Source organism: Phaenicophaeus curvirostris, chromosome 3 (assembly GCF_032191515.1).
Source record: "Phaenicophaeus curvirostris isolate KB17595 chromosome 3, BPBGC_Pcur_1.0, whole genome shotgun sequence".
Classification (NCBI taxonomy): Eukaryota; Metazoa; Chordata; class Aves; order Cuculiformes; family Cuculidae; genus Phaenicophaeus; species Phaenicophaeus curvirostris.
This window is the reverse complement of record NC_091394.1, coordinates 2659639-2681468: the sequence shown is the minus strand read 5'-3', so window position 1 is coordinate 2681468 and position 21830 is coordinate 2659639. Positions and strand designations below refer to the sequence as shown.

General features: G+C 36.4%; 1 protein-coding gene across 1 annotated transcript in view; it reads right to left on the bottom strand.

The window, feature by feature from the left end:
- Window positions 1-21830, bottom strand: part of DOK6 (docking protein 6) — a 225785-nt gene that overhangs the window by 136350 nt on the left and 67605 nt on the right. The window contains exon 2 of the mRNA XM_069853029.1: window positions 2144-2251. Coding sequence (XP_069709130.1) covers window positions 2144-2251 — 108 coding nt within the window. The remainder of the gene's footprint in view (window positions 1-2143; window positions 2252-21830) is intronic.

The following is a 21830-nucleotide window of genomic DNA, read 5'->3' as shown; positions in this document are numbered from 1 at the left end:
AAGAGTTCCTAGAGAACCCTAGTATCTTCGGAGTCCCACTCTGCACCATCCCTTTTCTTCTACTAGTTTTAGAGAGATTGTGCAGGATTCTTGGGGTTGGTGTACATATTCTTACAGGAATATTCATGCTGAACAGAGCCTTTCACCCTTTCAAACATGGTGTTCTTTCATAATGAGTCAGGATTGCAACTTACATTCTAATCTTTCTTAAAATACACCCAATCTCATTTCTGCAATATTTAATCAAGCTTTTCATTGATTGTTAGAGCTCAGAGTTACCTTTCAACTTTGTACACCAGATGCCCTCCTTATATTTTATGATTGAATAAGAAAACAGAGGATTTAAAAACAAAACTAACGGTTTGCACTGGACAGCAATATACATGCATTTTGAACTACTTCAAAATATAACAAAGTGATAAGCAGCTCTTGAAAAGAAAGAAACAGATCAGGATATTTTTATCCTACACCAGTAATCTAGTAATTACATTTGCTCCCATAACGACCTGCATTGTTCTCCCAATAGTCATGCTTGATGACTATTCACATTTATTTCACCATTCTTTCATTTGTTGGAATGGAGGCAATTGAGGTGAATAATCATTATGTAATCATAAAAATATCCTTATAAAAACCCAACAAAACAACCCAAAACCCAAGTCTGAGAATAAGATCCAGAGTTTCTATTTTCTTGTAATATAACTTTAGAAATTCCATGACTTTATTTGAAAAATTGATATAATCCACGTGAATGGATACATTTTTTTTTTCTACAGCAAGAAACCCAGTATAATTTTAAACATCAAGAAGCACCCATTTCTTTCTCTTCTACCTCCCTGCCCCCAAGGAGCGGAATAAGAGGGAAAAATGTAATGAAAAAGAACAACCTCCCTTCCATTTGGTTACGCTACATGCAAAGGCCATACTTCCATCACTACCACAACACGCAGCTGCATCTGTATCTATGCTATTTTATTAGCTTCTCAAATGATTCTTACATTTCATATGATCTTTCTACAAAGATGGCAGTTGACAAGCAACATATAAAGTGTTTCTGAGTCATTTTATACACGAAATATGCTATAGGCAACACTATGCTCAGAAACCAACTAAACCCTAAAAGGTCCCCCCAAAGCCCCACACTTTCATCCTTCTGCTCTGCTGCTAATCCATACAAACTTCATAGATAAGTGATCTCAGGATTTCAGCCATCACTAAAACTGTCAGCCCAAACCATCTGATCAATCCTTTTAAAGATCCATCATAAAGTTACACTTTGAGAATAAATGTCTGGGTTTTTTTAAATTTGTATTGAAAAGAAGAATCACTTCCACTCAATGTGAACTTCCTACAGACAGGAGCAAACATTTCCATTGTGGTACAACAGTGGAAGTGCTAGTAGTCTAGTATTTGTCAGTTCTAAACCTGGATACCAATATGAGATCAGAAGTTGGATTTTTGGCAATATGAAGTCACTAGGGCTCTTTTCATAGAAAATATTCACAGGATAATTGAATGCTCTTTATTCTGTATGCATTTTTCATTTAAAGATTCCAAGAAGCTACTGGAACTTAAAGATTAATTTGTAAATTTATGACAAAAGGCAGAAAGAAGAAAAACATGCTCAAATATCTAATTTTCCATTACAGAAGTTACAGTGATGGACAAAGCAGGGAGGATCTCATTCAGTGAATCCTGAATTTTTACTTTCAGCAATCTTTGTTGTTGACAGAACTTGTAAATCTTAAATAGTTCTTGGGGAAAAAAATTACATATTGAGCCATTGCTGTCATTACAGCTGAAGCATTTAGAATTTTCAGAATTTGCTCAATACTTAGTTGATAACTAATGGTTAAACATTTGATTAAGCAGCCAAATTTACACATCTCTAAAATCCTAACGTTTAAAGAAAGAAACATCAATCTGTCATTGCACACACATTGGGGGTTTTGTGCTCAAAAAAGTGTGATATCTCAGCTGCATCAGAAATTTACAGATTTACCATGCTTTTAGTGTCAGAATTAGGTTTCCAACCTGATTTTCACTGTATTGTTTTGCAAACTAGACAGATCAAGAACATACTGTTTGCAGGGAAGAACAGTAAACAGACAGTGCTTCAGCTCATGAGAAAGGCATGACTGACCTTATGAAAGTTCCTGAAATACGCTGCCTTCTCATCTGGAAATTTTTCTAGTCTCCTGGGTCCTTTACTGGAAGCCTTCTTGAAAACCAGCCAACAACGCCTGAAAATCTGCAAACAAAAGCCACAGATTATATGAGTTTTTATTTAAAGGTGGACAGAATCACATAAATTCAATTATAAAATTAACTTAGAAACAAATTTTAAAATGACAGTATTTTACTTTAAAATATGGAAAATTTTGAGATTAATCATTTCTACACAAGTAATCCCAGTTTCTCAATTTATACACAGTGATTGTCAGTCCTTTGTAGATTTTTTTTTACTTCAACTTCTTTCATGCCAAATCTGTCAATTCCTGAGATGCAAGTACATCTATGAACTTTGAATATGAAAAGAATTATATGGCTGCCAATGGAGAAAGTAATTCCAGAAATCACTCCATGCATTTCATGTCTTCACATTTGTACTCCTATTTCTATGCAGTATCAATACCACTGAAAGACTCTTATCACTGTTTTAACACCACATAGTAATCAGCCCTTGGTAGAAGGTTGTATGCACAGAAAAAACCCCACAAAGTTTAAATAAGAATCAATGTGACCATTGATGGACAACACCACACAGTTCTCTCTCTTTGTTCAATGACAAACTTTCTAAGCAAAAAATCTGTAGACTAATAAAGTTTGGGAACATATAGTGAAAAATAAAATCCTCCAGAAAGCACAACACCGCCTCAATATTATCCTCTGATTTTAATGAGAAAGATATTAGATTTTCCTTAAAATGTATTTACAAGCAACAAGGGTACTTAATTATTTACTGAGAATTCTGGTAGTATTACAATAAGTAGAAATTTAAAATTAAGACTGAATTATCAAGTAAGAATACATTTGCTGTTCAAAGAGAAGCTGGTTAAGGATAATCCTCTAGATTATATTATGCAAGTAAGGGATTAAATATCTAATCTAGTTTCATAATCTATGAAAATTGTTTACTTCATTCTCCTCTTCAGTATGTGCATTAAAAATACCACATGGAATTTTTTGTTATTATTTGAAAGATACCTTGAAAAACAAAAAAACCCTCAATACCAGTTATTGGTTCCACTGGCCATATGTGGGGAAAAACCTTATTTCTTCAGAAATTCTACATAAGCTAATGACACAAGAAGTACAATGATACTTAAATCAGATCAGGTCAAACACATCTGCAATTACAAAAATAATAAAAATCAAGGAACTATGAGCAGGGAGAGCTAAAACGAGGATCTTTCCCCTCAGTGTCATACTGTCTAAACTGAGAAAAAGAAGCAAATATAATGTCATTAAAATAATTAGGCTGAACTAGCCACATTCTGATTTAATAACACTGATACTATCCTGTTGTCATTATTGCAGATGAATGTTATTAGTCATAGTAGGTGTTTTCTTTTAGAAACCTATCATTGGATTACAGTATCAACATGTTTATTTATGAAGACTTTCCACAGAAAACACAGGATATAATTAAATCATCTGCCAGTATAGATCTTACAAAGCATATGAATTTTAGTTGGGTTTTTTTCTGCTAAGACTGTAAAGTTACAACTGCACAATTGTACTTTCTATGTCAGAAATTACTTCACCTTACCTGGGGAAAAGCAAAGGCAGTATCATATTTCCAGAAAAAAATGACATTACACTATGGGACAACATAAACCATCTTTATTAGATAATACTTTCTTCAGATAACATCTTGGCAGTGCTGCAACTTATTTTACAAAACTACAGCACTGCTCCCACAGTTAACTCTTCATTAATACACATTTATTCTTCGCAATGATATTAAAACCTCCACTTTCGCAGATGATAAATTATTTTCATATTCACGGGATATTCATGCTATTTGGACCTTACTAAAAGCAACAGCACCATCTGACAAAGGAGACATATTTATTCATTTAATGAGAGTGTCGCCTTCATAATACTCCTGCACCTCCTGGGATCTCAGCTATGTTGTTTTTTAGTGTACGTGTATTTTCAGTTCATCTCTCTTCCCCTGGGGAAAGTATTTTCTTAAGAAGCTCTTTATCAAGGTAAAAAACATTGCCTTAATTTCAAATCTTATATTGATTTATTTATTTCCATTATCTGCCCTTAAGAGTTTGCAGTCTTCAAAGATTTCTCTTTAGAAAAACAGATCGACCTCCAGTCCTCACCACCAGCCGCACAGGGTTTTATCACAACCACGGAATCCTAATTTTTCTGATGACCTCAGTTTTGCAAAGCTGGTGATGGGGTAGCAGAAGTTTACCATCATTTTACAGAGCATGTTTTTTCAGTCCACTTATTTTTAATATGGCACAGTCATATTTTGTTATAATGCAGAGTATCAGATTCAGTACATCACAAGTACAACTAATAGATGGAAAACTAGAGAAGCAAAGTCAGAGATGAGAATATTTTCCAGATAAAAGGTGATCTAATGCATACTCCAATGCAATTCCTCCAGTGATAAAAGAGCAGTGTCTCCAGAATGGAGAGGAGGCTTTGACCTCAAAGTACCCATGGAAGCATCAAAGTATCCGTGGCAGAGGGCTAGTTATCTTTAGGTAAACTCTTCATAAAGCCTGGTACCAAATTGCAGCATTGGGATGAAATCAAACATTTCGGCACTTAAGACTGAGGGAATGAACAGCCTTTGCTTTAAAAGGAGAACAGGGAATAACACGAGGAGGGAACTGTAAGTTTTACCTTTAGAATCTTACCACTTCAATTTATTGACATCTATTTTTTCCAGACTTTTAGGGACAGGAGAGACCTGAAGAATGGAATGGCTCAAAGATTACTCCTGATTTGGTATGTACATACACCAAGGTACATCCTTGCATTTGGAATCTTTTTTTAAAACTGCTTTTAAAGCTGGTATACACATATGGAGTTCCACTTCACTTCAGCAGCATTTTATCTGATTAAACCAACAGACAGTTTGTATCTCAGCGTTTGAAAAAGCATTAGCATATGAATTTACCTTTAAATATGAATAAATAGGTGAAGACATGAGCACACAGCAAACAAACATTTGCCTTTCATAAGGCACCTCATTGTTATACAGAAGCCTCCTCAATTATTCAGGAACCGAGATAGCTTTTATCCCTGGCCTAGTTTAGGATGCCACTGGCTGTAATCAAAACTTCTGAAAGACTTTAAAAGTCCTTAGATAATTGGGGTAGCCATTGTGAAAGGAATCAGCTCATCAGCTCTTTAACAACAGAGAGAACGAGAACCACTCGCGGTATTGTCTGCATTAATATTTAGTGCTTCCTGTGAGATTTAAGTGTCTGTTTCTCACACTTGTATACTTGAAGAAATGCCAAGTATTTGATTGTTTAACGACTTTGACAGCATTCTTGGATGAGCCCTCACTGCTCAGTGAATAGGAGGTTTGTATTGAGGGCAATCAACACAAAGTCTTACCTTAAGCCACAGCTTTTTTCTGGAGAAATTCAGAAAGACAGCATTAAGAACCTGCCAGGTTTGGGTTACCTTTTATTAAGGTATCAATTAGAAAGATCAAATCTTGTTCAGTGCAAACCTTAGAATTCTACTGACATTGCCTGTTTAGTCCATGGCACAGCAGAACCTCTTCAAACACCATTACCCTCCCAGTTTTACAAGATGAGCAAAGCAGAAATAAAATATTCCTCTACATTCCACTACCTGTGAAACTCTAGATCAGTAAGTGACAGCAGGAACCTGTGGTCTGGTGAGAACTGATCCGGCTGCCCTTGCAATATCATATGGGAATGATTGTCATGATAATGCACAAACTTGAAGGGGAGAGCAGCCTCTGTTCCTAAGGATGGACTCAGAGCAGCCTCATCTCACTAGTGAGGGAAAAAGATTCCAGGCCTGGAACATTATAACCTTATCACCCCCAAATGACTTCTGAAATCATCCCAGTCGGAAATGCTACTCCCAGGGATGCTCCATTTCTACTAATCCTTAGAGATCACTTTTAAATTTATTTTTATTTTATTTGAAACACAGCAATAGGTCAATTAATGTTAAAAATCTCTGCATAATCTTCTTTCCTTGTTTCTTCTGCTGAATTCACCCCTCAGCTCACCGTTACAGCATGGTCATCTTTTTAAGTATTCTTGACTAATATATACCAAAATTTGGCCTCCGGATGGATCATTTTTCTTCATGTTCATATCATACAGTTCTGTTTTACTGTTGCCACGGTTGTTCATAATAAATCCATTAAAAGACATATTACAGGAAATCCACTGGCTAAACAATTTTTTTACAGAAAAGGAAACAATTGATCCCTTTTCCTAAAACAATTCAGTATTAGTTTACAGTGGGAATCTTACATATGATGTTGCATTTTCCAGAGATTTCTAAAGCTTTCTCCCAGTCATTTACAACAGATGCTTTTTATCCACAGCTGCAGCTAAGAAAGCTTTGCCACTCATCACTACTATTTAGAGACAGCATTTTTGATACGTCTCTACATATTATTCCAGAAATTCTGCCTCACGTTTAAAGAAAACAAAAACAACACTCCCCTATCTTTTTTTTTTTTTTTTAAATAATGCCAAAAAAGAAAGTTATAACACTTTTCCAAACCACTTCAGATGCTTTGAAATCTCCCCGTCTCTACCCAAAAGACAGTACAACTGGCAATTGTTTTCTTGGGTATATTGAAAAAGCACATAATTTTCTGCCACTAGCTCTAGAAACATTTGTCTCTTGAGAGAAGCAGCAGTGAGTCAGCTCCTAGTTACTAACAGAAGCCACCACTGACCAGGATGGGCACTGAAGCATTACTTATGGGGCTTTTTGCTAGCATAACCCATTAAATGGTTCTCCCAGGAAGATATCTGCATAATATTATACAGTTCTGCATTTACATTTCGGTAACTGCAGGAAAGGATAGTTGATTTCTCCTCTCTGACTTTCCGTGTGCAGTCCTATCCTATTAGACAAGACATCTGCAGTTTGTGCATTAAAAGTAGTTAACACATGAAAATGTTCAAATTTGCTTCACTCGTTATCTGTACTAGAAATTAATATTGCCTTTATAGAGTGTGTGAGAGAAATGCAGCATGTCGTAGCTAAAATAATCTTGACTCACAAATTACAAAATGTAGCATTCATAGTAAGAAAAATAGTTGTCACAGTGCAGTTATATTTAACCATTGTTTTGGCACCCACCACTTTTTGACTTTTCTGTGCATGCTTTGGCAAAAGAAGAAGAGATCATAGAATCACTAGGTTGGAAAGGACCCATTGGATCACTGAGTCCAACCATTCCTATCAATCACTAATGGTGATGAGGGGTAAAACTGTTCAGTTTCAGTGGAACTACACTTGTCATGCATTCAAGTATAATTTAAGAGAACTTGAATAATAACTATTGTCTGTAAAAAGGCCCAAGTGGAAAATGGGAAGACAAAACCATTCACGACTCAGATAAAGAGCAACATATAAGCTAAGTATTGCTAAGTAAATAGGAAAAAAAAACCAACCCAAACCAAATGAAACACCTTATTGTTGCAATCCACCTACTTGAATTACTAACATTTTGCATTAAAAAGACAAAAGCAAGCACTGTTGTAACAAGTCCTGCCATCTCTCCTGCACTTCAGTTTCTTCAGTTTCAGTCTTTGAAATTAAGGTACCCTAGAAACAAGCGTGTTTTCCTGTCTTGGAAAAGCACTGTTTCCACCGTCTGCTTTTTTAAAATATGGTTACCACTGCACTAAGTGGGTACATTTTGGGTGGCAAATTTGGATCAGCATGAAGAAGCAGAAGAGTCAGAACACTACCATACAGTGCTGAGCTCCCGAATTAGTGCAGAGTAGCAAGGAATTGAGGCCAGCTCCTGCTTCGTTACCACAGCTCTGGGAACTCGGATAATTCCCAGCAGCAGAGCAGAGATCCTCCACAGTCATCTGACAACACTCCTCCCAAAGAGGAGGAGAGGGAATATAAAAAAATAACCCCTAGCCTTGCTCAGAAGCTTGAGGTTACTTGCTTCTTTCAGTAGCTCTGGGATGTGAGGCCAAGACTGCGCCACAAGACACAAAAAGCACTAGCTTTCCCCCTTTTTATTGATTCTAACTCTACAGCTGCTCTCCTATTTAAACTTTTTTTTTTTCAAACATTACTACAGTATCTACCACAAAGCAATTGCAATAAAACTATTTAAACCATAAAGCCAGGATTAAAATAAAACAACAACCAAACAACCAGAAATATATCCCCCAAAAAATCAGTAGTAATGCCTTTAATAAAAAAAATGCCCTCTGAACATATGTTATGAAGGCTATCGCACAGGGTAACATTCCTCATATATGCAACCTCGACATACCCTTCAGCTTCATTTTATCACCCAAGCAAGGTTAGACCTGTAGTTTATAAAACTTGTAGTATGACCTTCTGCAATATTTTAGAAGCCAACCAGGTCTTAGATAATCTTAGCATCATAGTTCAAATCCTAATATTTCTGATATCATTTTTTAAATTATTATTATTTACCACATCGCAAATCTGCTGGTATTTAAAGTCAGGAATAGAAGAAATATAGAAACATCTGCTATAAACTGTTTCATCTCCAATTAGATCAATCCTTGTGGGCTTGATTGCAGTCAGTGAGAATTAGGATGGTTAGAGAGAGATCGTTAGGGACAATTCACCCAGTTATAGTACATGTACGTCATCTTTCGGCTGCCATAACATACCATTATATATTCATATAGATGCTTATAATATACTATAATTTATGGTGTTACAGTCACAGGCTATACATGTAATCCATAAAAAGATTTATTTTATTATTAGAGAGTTCTGTGAAATCAAAGCACATCATAGTAATTTTCTAACTATCCCTATACTAACTAAACTACTGTGTGTATAAACACTTTAGCTACGGGATCTGAATTCTTTATTTTCTGAATTTAAAAAGGAGCAGGAGATACAGATCTGGACAGATTTGCACGTTGTATTCCTGTGAAATGTGTTACACAGCTCAAAAACTCCCCACCATCACTTTCCTTTGAACTGCCAGCAGGGCAATGAAAGGACAGCAGGGCACCCTACATGAAGAATGAACTCAGATGAGCAGAATTTATCATTTGTATCTGAACCGAGGTTATGTTTATTTAAAGAAATTGGTTTCAGTATCCATTTTTTGGTTTTCTGCATTTCTGACTCAGTTTTGGCAAGACTAAGTTCAGTGATTCTTTTGGAGGAAAACTAATAACTGCTTGATTCATGTCTGGCCTCTGAGTAAATGACACATAAACCTCAGAACAAACCACAACAAAAATTTGATTACAAGAGTTTTAGCAGGCATCTAGCAGGAAAATCCCATAACCTGCAATATTTTTAAAGAAGCAATGCCTGAAAAATCTCAAGTATTGCACTGAGCTTAAGCTGAAAGTGTAGCAGCTACTTGTAAACAATGACATAGCCAGAATTTGTACCGAAGTTCATACCTCCTCCCACAGGTAGTTCTCTAAAAGTAATCAGAAGGAAATACCAACAAAGAAAGTTAGGGGTTCATTTAATATTTAATTTGGGTAACTTTTCAAACTTGAGAAACAACTAGTTTGCCTCACTAGTCTCATTATTTTCTTTTGTGGAAATACCATTTTTCCCCCTACATTTTATAACACTTTAATTAGTCAAAGATAAACATAATCTGCTTGAGTATGACAGATTACAAATAATGGTGTGATATTCTGCAGTGGAAAGTAATATTTACAGAATAAAAGTTATAATTACTGTCTTTAGTAATGGCTATATACTGAAACAATGGAAATATCACTGCAGTAAAGCTTCTTAATTTTTTATTTTTCCATATATGAGCTTACTAAGCTGAAAAGCAATATCTTTTACACACATTTAGTAGATTTCTTATTTATGTCTTTGTAATAAAAAATTCAGACCTTTACACACAATCTGAAATAACACACTTACATTGAAAGATAGTATGTGGCTGCTCAGATTCTTCATGTTTTATGTTAGGAAGGTGGAAATTTGTGACAGTAAGTGTTACAAAATAAAAACCATGCAGCAGAATACCTTAAAATGAAGCAGGGCTTCCAAACAGAACAGTAATCAAGAACATCTGCTCTATACTACTGAGGGACAAAACCTCAAATCATTTTTACAGATCCAATTTAGAGGGTTACAAGCTCAAATCCAGCTTCAGAATCCAAAATCATTCCTTAGGTTTACATCATCTATTATTCTACCACATCTACTTTACTTTTCTCTACATTATCACACAGAAAGCTGTTTTAACAGAGGTATTGTAGTCCTCAAGATGCTGTTGTTTTGACTTTGCATGAGATTTATCATAGCCGTACACATCCCTAAGTCTAAAGCACTTCCACAAAGAACTAAAATGTGAGCTGAATATAAGTGCCACTGTATATTTATGTAGGTGCGTAACTTCTAACAGCAACCGATCCTCAAAGTAGAACAGGAAAGTTCAGTGTTAAGTCTTTTATTCTTGGATGCGCTTAGTCATTTCAGCAAACATCTAGATAATCTTGCAAATCTGGCCACGCTAATATATCTGTGACAATTAACTGTAATCTATAGGTGCCACTATCAAATGACTGGTCACAGACCCAGACGTGAACACATTCATGAATGGTGTGCAACATATTTAAATAAAGTAAGACTAAACAATATATAAATGCAAATATATAAGAAAAACTCTTCAAACATCCTCTAATACATTGTATTACAGAATACAGATCCTAAAATGGCGTTTACCCACCATGCATCATTCCACAAACTTCTGGAGTACCAGGTTGTATGAATCAATCATGTTGGTTTCCTACAAATTAAATGCATCCTTTTTTATGAAGTTACATATTATGCTGTGACTCTCCTTTAAGTATTATGACTTCTGCTAGATTTTATTGAGAAATTGTATTTAGAAAAGAAGGCGTTCTGCAAACTGAAGCTTGCAGTAAGATGAGAGCAGGACCCTAAAAATATTAATGATCAAAAAGATGCCTAATATCAGTGTTGTTTTTTTGACATTTGATCACCTGCACTACTGTAACCTATAGGTTTTATCTCCTCCTGCCAAACAACTGTAGTTTTAACAGATGTTAGTATGCCCCCAAAGACCTTCATTACATTTTACTTTTAACCTAATTGAAGGGGAGGAAGATAAATTAACACTCATGGTAAGTAGAAGTAGATAAAAGCTCAGAGTTAGCAAGAATCCAGCAGGAATAAAAGGGATACTAAAATTGAGTACTGCAGTGAAATTTTTTTGCAGTTCTTACAGACTGAACTTCCTTGATTTTCTTAAAGTAAAAAATCAAAACCAAAACAAAAATCAAAACAAACACCAAAAAACCCCAACCATCATTTGCTCTGGGTCTTAAGATTTTAAAAGGAAGTTGTACACAGACAGAAAGATACGTATTTCAAATACTTCATTCATTGGTACTAGTGATTTGCTTTCACAATATTTCCTGAAAATCTCTCCTTAAAGATGTTATCAATCTGCTATCACAATGCATCAATATTGCACTGAAAAAACCAAGTAATCCAGTGCAAGGAAAGGATGAAGAAAATAAATAAACACAGCTAAGAGGATTTGGAAGAAAAAAGATGGCCCTTAGCTCTTGTAACTACCAACACCAGTTCTGTTCAGCTTTTGTTTTAGCATCAAATTTTTAACAGATAAAGACAGTTTTTACACAAAGAAAATTAGCATGAAGGAGTGTCCCTAAGAACTCAATTGCAGCTGGTCTGTTACATTCTCAGTCAGGTTACTCTGTGGGGAAATGTGTTACTAGGTGGGATTAGAGCCCATGTTGCTACAACCCTGAGGTTTTAACATTTATGCAGAGAAAAAGCAAATGATCTCCACCAAATGCAGACTTCCAAAGTCCAAATGGCCACTCTGAATTCTCTGCTCTGTAACTGTGATAGGTCTCAAAAAATTCTGCTCTGGAACCGTTCTAGAGATTCACCCCCACAAAGTTTATCTCGGTAAATCCACAGAAGCTATGTCAGTGCTTTAGTCTGCTTTGGCTCAGCCCCACACTGGTAATGCTCAAGGCATCACAGATCAAACATCAATTTCTTTGTTAAAGGAAAGATGGTTATCCCAACAAGCTAATAATATTATCTAAAAGAGAAAAGAAAATACACACAAAAGCAACTCCTCCGCCCCCATCACTTCCACTGATTACCACCAGCTTTTCAGAGCTCGTAGGAGATAAGACTGTCCTTCTACAATTTCCCACGGGCACAAGAAAATTATTATTCTGCCCAACTGATGCCATTTATTTTGATATTCTCATCAGCTGTATATAAATAGAAAATACTTTGATTTTCTATGCTCTGGGGACCCCCTGAGGGCAGAAGTGGGTAGGAGTTAAAAAAAAAAAAAAATGCAGCATTTCTGGTCAAATCAAACTCTATCCAGACTACAAACATCTAGCATAGTGGTTCAATAGTAGGTTACACAAGTCCCTTTTCTCACTTGCAGAATTAAAAGTGCAGATAAGTCAACAGTGGGAAATCGCGTTGCTCACTTCCCATGACTGCTGAGGTGGTCTCAGCTACAAGATACGAAGTTGTAATACGCAGGCTAAGATAAAAGTGAAAGGCAGGGGGAGGTGTGTGGAATGTTGTGTGCTTCCTAGTATTGGCTCTACCAGAAGCATGATTTGGCTTTGCAGTATTAACCGGCTAATCCTCATGTCTTAGTTGTGAAGTTTGAGTGAGAGTTTAAGTGTAAGATCTAAAAAGTAGGAGACTTGCTACAGATATAGCTTTATTACATAGTGATAGCAATGAGAAAACTCAAGTACAGAGAATCAGCTTTTGTGCTAAGCAATATTTCCATGCAAAAAGTTGGCAGGAAACTATAGTTACAAAGTAAAATATGCATATTTTATGGCAAATACCCAGTAGGTTTAGAGTGATCACTCTACCTTTATTAATAGCTATTCAGAAAAAGAACATAATATGAATTGTGAAGTAAAAAAATTGCTGAATACTATGTGGTAAATACACACACTCTCAGAGAATGGACTAAATTTTATTGGGGGTTTTTTGGGTATTAGAACAGTGAAATAAGCAAAATATTATGAGCAATTCTTACCTTCTTCATGGTAATATTTATGTATATGGTACTAGCAGACTGGCTCACCACAGGTACTGTCTTACATATCAAGAGTTCACAGCAATTGCCTTTACTTATTTGTTAGGTAATGAAGTCATTGGGAAAATTCCCAAAGGATTTTCAATACCTTAGATTTAAAGTTTCTCATTTGAGGGTGGGGTGGGGAGGAGCGACAGAAGGATAAAAGTTTTCAGTTTAGAATTACATAAATGACCACTTATAATCCCGGGCATCCTCTCTGGATGATTCAGAGTTTGAGAGGTGGTGTTTATATTTATACCATCTATACATATCAGAGAATATATGCTGACAGCAGTAGATAAACTTCCTTCTCTGCATGTTAATCAATATATTTTCTGGTCATTCACCAACAGATTTATAGATATATTTACATCATAAATAGGACTCAAAATTCACAGTTACATTTCCAGTACCTTGGGAATCAATCCAAGCAACTCTTGTTACACAGCCACTAAAATCTTGCCAGTACACAGACAGAATGAAGCTCAGCACTGAAGAGAACAATTACTACACGTAGTCCCTTTTCTGTTTTAAAGCCTGCACTCAAAATGACCCAGCTTGCATATCAACCAAAAGAGTTAGGTAAGATTTGGACACAGATGAATGACAGAAAATTTGAAAGTCACTGAGCCCTGCCTCCTCCAGTTGTAGAAAGCCGTGAAATAGGTGTCTGCTACTTTTTGATCTCTTTCTTCACCTGTCACACTATTTATATCCAAGGAAACATTTGAAGTCTGACAGTTTTTCTTATTGCCCTCATGGTACTGGCTCACTTGGATAGAAAAAAAATTCTTCCTGAGAAGTAGCATGGGAAAAAAGAACCCCGAAATATTTCACAGTTATAACTGGGGGTTTTTTTGTAGGTGCTCAATGGCTAATAGGCAACTATCAGGCTTTGGAGAGCTTGCTTTTTCTGTGATTTTCTTTATAAGCCTTGTTCTGGCTGAAATTTTAATTCTTCTATGAACGAATTTTTGCCTTTGACTCCAAATCACTTGTTTTAGTAAATTCTTCTATTGGCTTTTGTATTTTTAACATATATTATAATGAATCTATCAGCAGAAAGATCCGTTCAAGTGCAGAAATTGTAGTTTAATCAACATTCACCAGTGAACTCACAGCATCAGGTCACAGCAAGACAGCCACTGTGACACTCAGTAGCTGAGGATGCTGAACCATGCTACCCTTCGATGTCAGAGCCTTTTGTTCTATTTCTCTTCAGGAGGATCCAACTCTTATTCTTTTCAGACAGCACATGGTGTGTAATTTCTCTTTCGGCTCCTCTACCTTCCAAATCAACAAGTCCCTGCTTCCTATTGTTTTGCCTCAAGACTTTTTAAGTGTGCCCCACTGGACTTTAAATATCTCTCAGTCATCATCTCAAACAAGTTAACTCCTGGTTTATGACGGATTTAAGCTCTAAGCCTTTATAAATGAATAAAATATTACATAACTGGAGTTGACTCATAATGGAACATCACGCGTATTTACAGGGAATTTTTTTTTAAGGAATTCTATTTTTCTCTACCATTACCTCTGTTATTACTGCTGCTTCCATTGTTGCACATGACAGGAATTCCTTTCTACTATGAACAGTATCCACCCATTTGTTATTAGAAATATAGCAACTGAAGAATATCACTGGTAGTAGAAATTGTCTCACAAGACAAGTTCCAGAAGATATACTGTGCCATACTATAGAGGAGTCTATTTATTTCCATCCTATATACATAATTGAGGTATTGTATTCTTAAATATTAGCAGGCTTCATTCTACAATAATACTTGCTTTGGTGTGTTTTAAAACATTTTGCAGGGTTTGGGTTTTTTTTATGCTCCTCTCCTGGTTTCTGAAGTCTGCAGAAACATCATTAAAAAGCAGTTTTTAATGGTACAGGCACTGAAGGCAGGAGGGTTTAGGGGTTTTCATTTTTTTCTAAACTTAGCCTTTTAAAAGAGTAATATCATAGTTGTTCACTATATGGTTTTCACACAGGCGTTCACTACATGGTTACCATCTTATTAAACTTTTCCAGACATCTTTTGCAGAAGAGAAACTTACTATTTACTTTGCCACATCTCAAAAGGGAGTGAGAGCAATATTCCCACCAACCACAGACAGAATCTGTAAGACAGCAACAGACTGTTTCACAAAACTGAGTAAAGTTTGGCTTCAAAATTCTGTCATTAACATGGGTGGTCAGAATTACTCTGAGCAAGTCTACATGAATGTTTTCTAAGTTTCTTTTCAGAATTTTATTTCTTGCTCATTGCTAGCAAAAATTCCCAACCGAATAAAAAATTAGGAAAACAATATTTTTACAAGATATATCTACACACATCAATACTAGAGCTGATCCTTTGGACAAACTCTTTCGAGTAGCATCGTAGTTTTAATCTTTTTTTCATCCTGTGTCATTCTGGCAAGATCAATTAGAATTGTCCTGACAGAATTCACACAAAGCAGTCCACATATATTCAGCTTGTCTTTCCATGCTCCTTAAACTTCAGAAATTGAGAGAAGACCCTGGGTTTTTTAAACTTAACCTTTACCTTTACTTCTAGACGTTTTCAAACATCACTGGCTTCTTCTCCCAAGTGACAGGGGACAGGACAAGAGGGAATGGCCTCAAGCTCCACCGGGGGAGGTTCAGGATGGACATCAGGAAAAAATTCTTCACAGAAAGGGTCATTGGGCACTGGAACAGGCTGCCCAGGGAGGGGGGTTGAGTCACCTTCCCTGGAGGGGTTTAAAAGAAGGGTGCTGAGGGACATGGGTTAGTGACTGATAGGAATGGTTGGACTCTATCCAGTGGGTCCTTTCCAACCTAGTGATTCTATGATTCTATGAAACAACCTCCAATTAAAATTGAAGCAATATAAAACCTCTGCCCTCAAAGAACCACTTAGCGTAGGACTAACTAAAATATTTTCAGTTCCTTTGAATAATCATTATCTTTTGTCCATCACAGACTTTAGTTAGACCACGTTTTGGGCTCAGTCTTAAGAGTCTTAGTGCTTATTTAAAATGGGATTATTTTAAAAGAGAAGTTAAAAGTTTTCTTCCCTCATTCTATATCTACAAATAGAAAAAAATCAGTTTATTAAAGAAAATAACAAGCCTTTTATGTTGGCTTTTTTTTTTCCAGGAAAAGCAAGGCAAACTGTAAAAAAAAAAAATAAATCCCCCAGTAACTGATAAGATAATTCAGTTGAACAATACAACACATACTTAATTGCCCTCAGGCCGTACATATTACATTATCGCACCTGTCACCTTTCCTTACAACACTGCACCACTTCTCTAGAGATGCAAGTCACTTATGTAAGGGGTTGTTTGTTCTAAAAATACATCCAGAATTAAATGTCTGAGGGTGTTTGTATACCTTTACTCAGAAGCTTTACCTGGGGAAATGTATACTCTTAAAATGAAGGTACAGAAGATGTGAGGATTTAAACAAAGTATATGTTATTAAAAAAATAAGCACTTTTAAGCTTTGCTGACTGAAGCTCTTAATTTTTAAGGCAGCACTCTTTCCGATGTTGCCATTGGTGATTAAAATTTCTTAGAACTGTCACAGAGATGGTGTATGTCTTATAAGAGTGCTTGCATTAAAAAATCTATTTTAGCATCCCTGTAATTTAGCATTACTGCTGCAGAGGATTCCTGCAAACAGAACTTCGATCAGACGGCTGAGATTATTTTACAATCACATGCTAGTAGTCAACAGTCACACTTAGGGGTGTGGGACTGCTGACCTCCATGATCCTATAAATACATGAATTAATGACCTTAAATGCTTACATTTTCTTTTAGAGATAAGTTTAGTCATATTTCTCCATGCAAAGAATGTTTGAGAAAAAAACACAGCCTGGGGAGCTCTTTCTCTAAAGGCACAGCCTTTTTATTCTTCTCAGTTTTACCCTTTATTCACTTTAAAATTAGACTTCAATGGGGCAGAGCAAAATTGGTCCACAGAGCCTGCAAGAGGTTTTGCTGCCTATAGACCCTGGAAGCAGGGCTCTCTTTGTCCCTTTAAGACTGCAAAAAGATCTGAAATTCAGCTTTCTCCCTTCCAAATAAAGGACTTACTAAAAAGCTCAGGTATTATTAACTTTAGCAAAAACAAAAAAATAGTCAATGAACTAAAGTAAGGGGGTTTTAACAATGGTTGTGTCACACTGTGTAGTTGTAAAACATGATTACAGTGTCTGTGGATTAAAGTTTACTAATTTCTAAAGAAAAGTTTAGTGTTGCTTTGTCTAGAGTAAGCATATGTGATTTCTTTTTTTTTCAATTCATTGTGCTTCATGCCTCCGAGTCGCATAATTCTCTTAAGTCTAAACATCGCACAGCTCAAAATGTGCACGCAGGCATCGGGCTCTGAACAAAAGCTGAACAGAAATTAGATTTAAAGCACTGGAATGGTAGTTTCCACTCTTTTGAAAGTATGAAGGGAAAGAAATACTCCATATCTGGGATCACAGTTTTATCCACTACTACAAAAATACATGCTTTTACTTTCCACTATACAATGTATGCTTTGTTCACAAGTTTTTTAAATTTTGATCACATCATCAAGACACTTGTATCAACACATCTCTGGCAATGTTCAAAAGTTGCAGCTTTTACTCTAAGTCTAGGATAACCTGCATTCTGCATACATTAAATATTATCATTTTATTAAATTTTAGAGAAGAAATACTATATGTCTATCATATGGGGGTTTACATTAAGACATTTTTTTTTCTATAGTGGCACTTATGTCACTTTTCCATGTCATATTTTAAGAGGAATACTGAACAAATTGCAGAGATTTTAACAGCCCTGCCACTATTGTAGCAGTGGTTTTGATGACCACATCCATCATGAAGGTTACACCACAACCTAAACTAGAGAGGCCACAGGCTCCAATCAAGAGTTTTCTGTCAATTTCAGAAAGGTACTTAACACTTTGCAAACTAGAGGCTGACATTTTATTGATCTTAAATTGTTCCTCGCTTGTATTTCTAACGTTCTCATCACCAATCCAGGAATCGTAAATGTCTGAGACTGGTGTGACTCCACAGATATTAATTATTGCTTGAATAGAAAAGAACTTGCTTCTAAGCATTCCAGAAAACTAATTTCCGGCGTGTCACCTGCAATTAATGGTAGCTGAAAAAGCAAAACTTCATTGTGTGAAGACACCGGGGACGAATAACTAGATTTTGATTGTTACATTTTTCATCTAAACAACTACAAGTACTCCTGAAGGCAAGTACAGCAAGTTGCTTCAAGATATCGATAGGTTGTCAGATGCACCAGAAGTGATATAAGTTTAAAAAAACATTTCCCATTTTCTGTCCCAGATAGTAGATTCCTTTAAGAAAATATGACAGTGGTAAATATACAAATAAAGAGAGATTGGCTATCCTTTTCATGTAACCTTATGTCTGTTTTGGTTTTTTTTCCTCACGTGCACGTATTCCCCACACCTCAGGGAAGCAACTTCACACAATCAAATTCAAACTGGACAAACTAATTTGATTTCTGAGAATTAGAAGGAAATATTTTTTTTTTATCCTGTCTCATTGAAGAATCACTTTTCAGATAGAATGAAATAATCAACATTTATCTTCCAAAGAAGACTCCCAGATGGTCCCTGTCTAAAAATAAGGGAATTTTGCCAGTGGAAATGGCAGCTTATACCTCAGTGATTTGACTAAGAATTTCACCTCTGAACCTGAAACTATTCAAGAAACAATGACTATAACACGGAAGAGAAAGAAAGGTCCAAGGAAGCACACTTCTCACCTCGTGAGATGGTCAGCTACTCACTTTACTTTGAGGCAGGTGTATCTGGCATCTGGCATCACGGATGAAGGCCAGGATGGTTGGTCCACAAAAAAAACCCCAACTACCCCAGGAATGACCAATGGTTCATCATTACCAGGGAAACCCAAGAGAGGAGTTATGACTCATGTACACATTTTGCATTAGAAGTAGCTCTTGAAGCCATAGTGGACAATCCCTAAAAATTACTCATCTCTTACGTGAAAGATCCTGTTCAGACCCACAGGACAGATATTCCCTGCACTGCAGCAAAACAAGCAGAATCGAACAGTCTCGGAAATTATCACTGCTCTTCCCTCCAAAACTGTTTTACAATACTGCCCTCCTTCCAACAATTTCTTCACTTAATTCTTCCAAACCAAGCAAAATAAATGTCTGACATGACCCCTTCCCCTGCATGCACACAGAGAAATACCAAACCAGACACTTCAAAGCACACGACTGCTGGAAGTTCTTCCTCCATGACTTTGCTAATTTCTTGAATTTAGCGAGGAGAACCTGTGCTTACAGCTTACTGGAGAACAATCACCCTGTTTAATGGGAACCGAAAAGGCAGGACAAGAGGGTATTTACGTAAGCTCTGCTTAATTTGACATCCCTGTCCAGAGCCCTAATTCCTGAGTTGAAATAGTTTCGTCTTTGAATCAGGCACAGAATCTGAGCCTCTCAAAATTCGGACAAGTGCTTAGGTGATTGTCTGTAGAAAAAAAGGGTTAAATGTCCTAAAGTATTAAAAACAACTCAATTAACTCATCATTAATAACAAGGTTTGGTGTATTTTTGGTTTTTTTCCTTGGACAGATACAGTAGTCCAGAGATTTCTCCCTCATTTATCTCTTTGCACTGGATCTGGAAATGAAGCATAAATGCTGAACTGGTGGCATCACAGCCATTCCCATAGCAACACATCAATTTCTCAAACATTGTCATGGCTCTACTGCTGAAAGCTGAAGAAAAGCAAGGCTGAGGAAATGTTCGCCAAGCTTTCAAAGACAGTTCTAATTTCAGGTACCCTCGTAAAGTAGACCAAACCCTATACCTTCAGCTAGAATACTGGCACAAATTCTTTAAAAAAAAAAATAAGTGTCTGGGTTTGGTGGCTATTGTTTGTTTGTTTTTAATATCAGTCTTAACATAGAAGTTCTTTAGTCAGTTCCAGTAATCCTCTAACAGTGAATAACTATTTCAAAATAGACACTTGATTTTATTATTCATTCCCATTCCTTGTATCATTTGTATCACAACAGATTATCTAAGTAAGGGATGACTTCTTCACATGCCTCCCTGCAGTAGCACTCCATATAACCCTTGGAGGATACAAGAATAGAAAGTATACTAGATTCTAAACCTGATGTTGATTTAAAATTTCTTTGCCTACTGCTGACATTCATTACTTACTAAACAAGAATAATAGAAAACTGATACTCACAACAGCATGGGTTTCGTTATTAGCTAACAGACAAAAAAGCTTTGGAAGAAATCTATCACATTAATAACAAGAGTATAATTGATGAAGATATCAGTAAAATTAAAACAAACAGAAAAAGCACTTAATACCCCCTTCTTTAGCAAGATATCTGAGCTCTGATGAAATTTAAGCATTGCATGTTTTTCAAAGAATGCCCTTTAGAGTGTATTTCTCAGAAGAAATCTTAAAGTTAATAAAAACTTACACATTGTTATGCCTCCAGTACAGCCAAGTCAATTAATCACTGTGCTCCTGTAAGAGCATTTAAAATACATTCTACATTGAGAAGCTGCCTATACAACAGCAGCCTTGTAAGAGACGTACTTTTAAAGGGGGTCTACAGGAAAGAAGTGAAGAGGGGGTGGTGTCAGTGACTGCAGTGATAGGATGAGGGGTGGTGCTTCTAAGCTGAAAGACGGTAGATTTAGGTTAGGAAGAAATTTTTTCTTATGAGGGTCGTGAGGCAGTGTGACAGGTTGCCCAGAGAAGTCATGGATGTCTCATCCCTGAAGGAGTTCAAGGCCGGGTTGGATAAGGCTTTGAGCAACCTGATCTAGAGGAAGGTTTCCCTGCTCATGACAGGCATGTTGGAATCAGATGATTTCTGAGGACCCTTCCAACCCAAACCGTTCTATGATTCCATGATGCTTTGATTAACAGTGCCTGGTACCTTAAAAAAGAAGTGGCTAGCTGCATGGTGAAAAAGAGAACTGGTATGATGACTGAAAATGTTTTGTGATGAAGGAAGGTTATGATTTGCAACTCATGTTTTATCTGAAAGTGAGAGAACCTCAAAAAAAAAAAACAAACCAACAAAGTTAAACTTTATTTTGAAGGCATCAGGACCACGTCTGGTTGCTTATTTCTTTATCTGCTAAGCCCTTTTCTTCCTACCCCATCCTCCCACTCTCCTATTTCCTCCAATTTCAGCTCAGCATTATGAACTCATTCAACCCCATTACTTTTGTTCTCATTGCACTCAGTCGCATACTTCATGCATGCATTTGAGGTCCAAACTTTACCAGCTGACTTCAACTCAATCCAGTGCATTCCCCCCTGCCCTGTCTAGGAAAGCAGTCAGCAGCTCTCTCTACTTTCTTGCCTGAAATTTCTGGAGTTCAGAACCTCCCTCTGTCAGACTGCCAAACTCACAAAGCACCCTTTATTCATGTACATAGCATGATGAAACATCTCAAAAGTACAAGC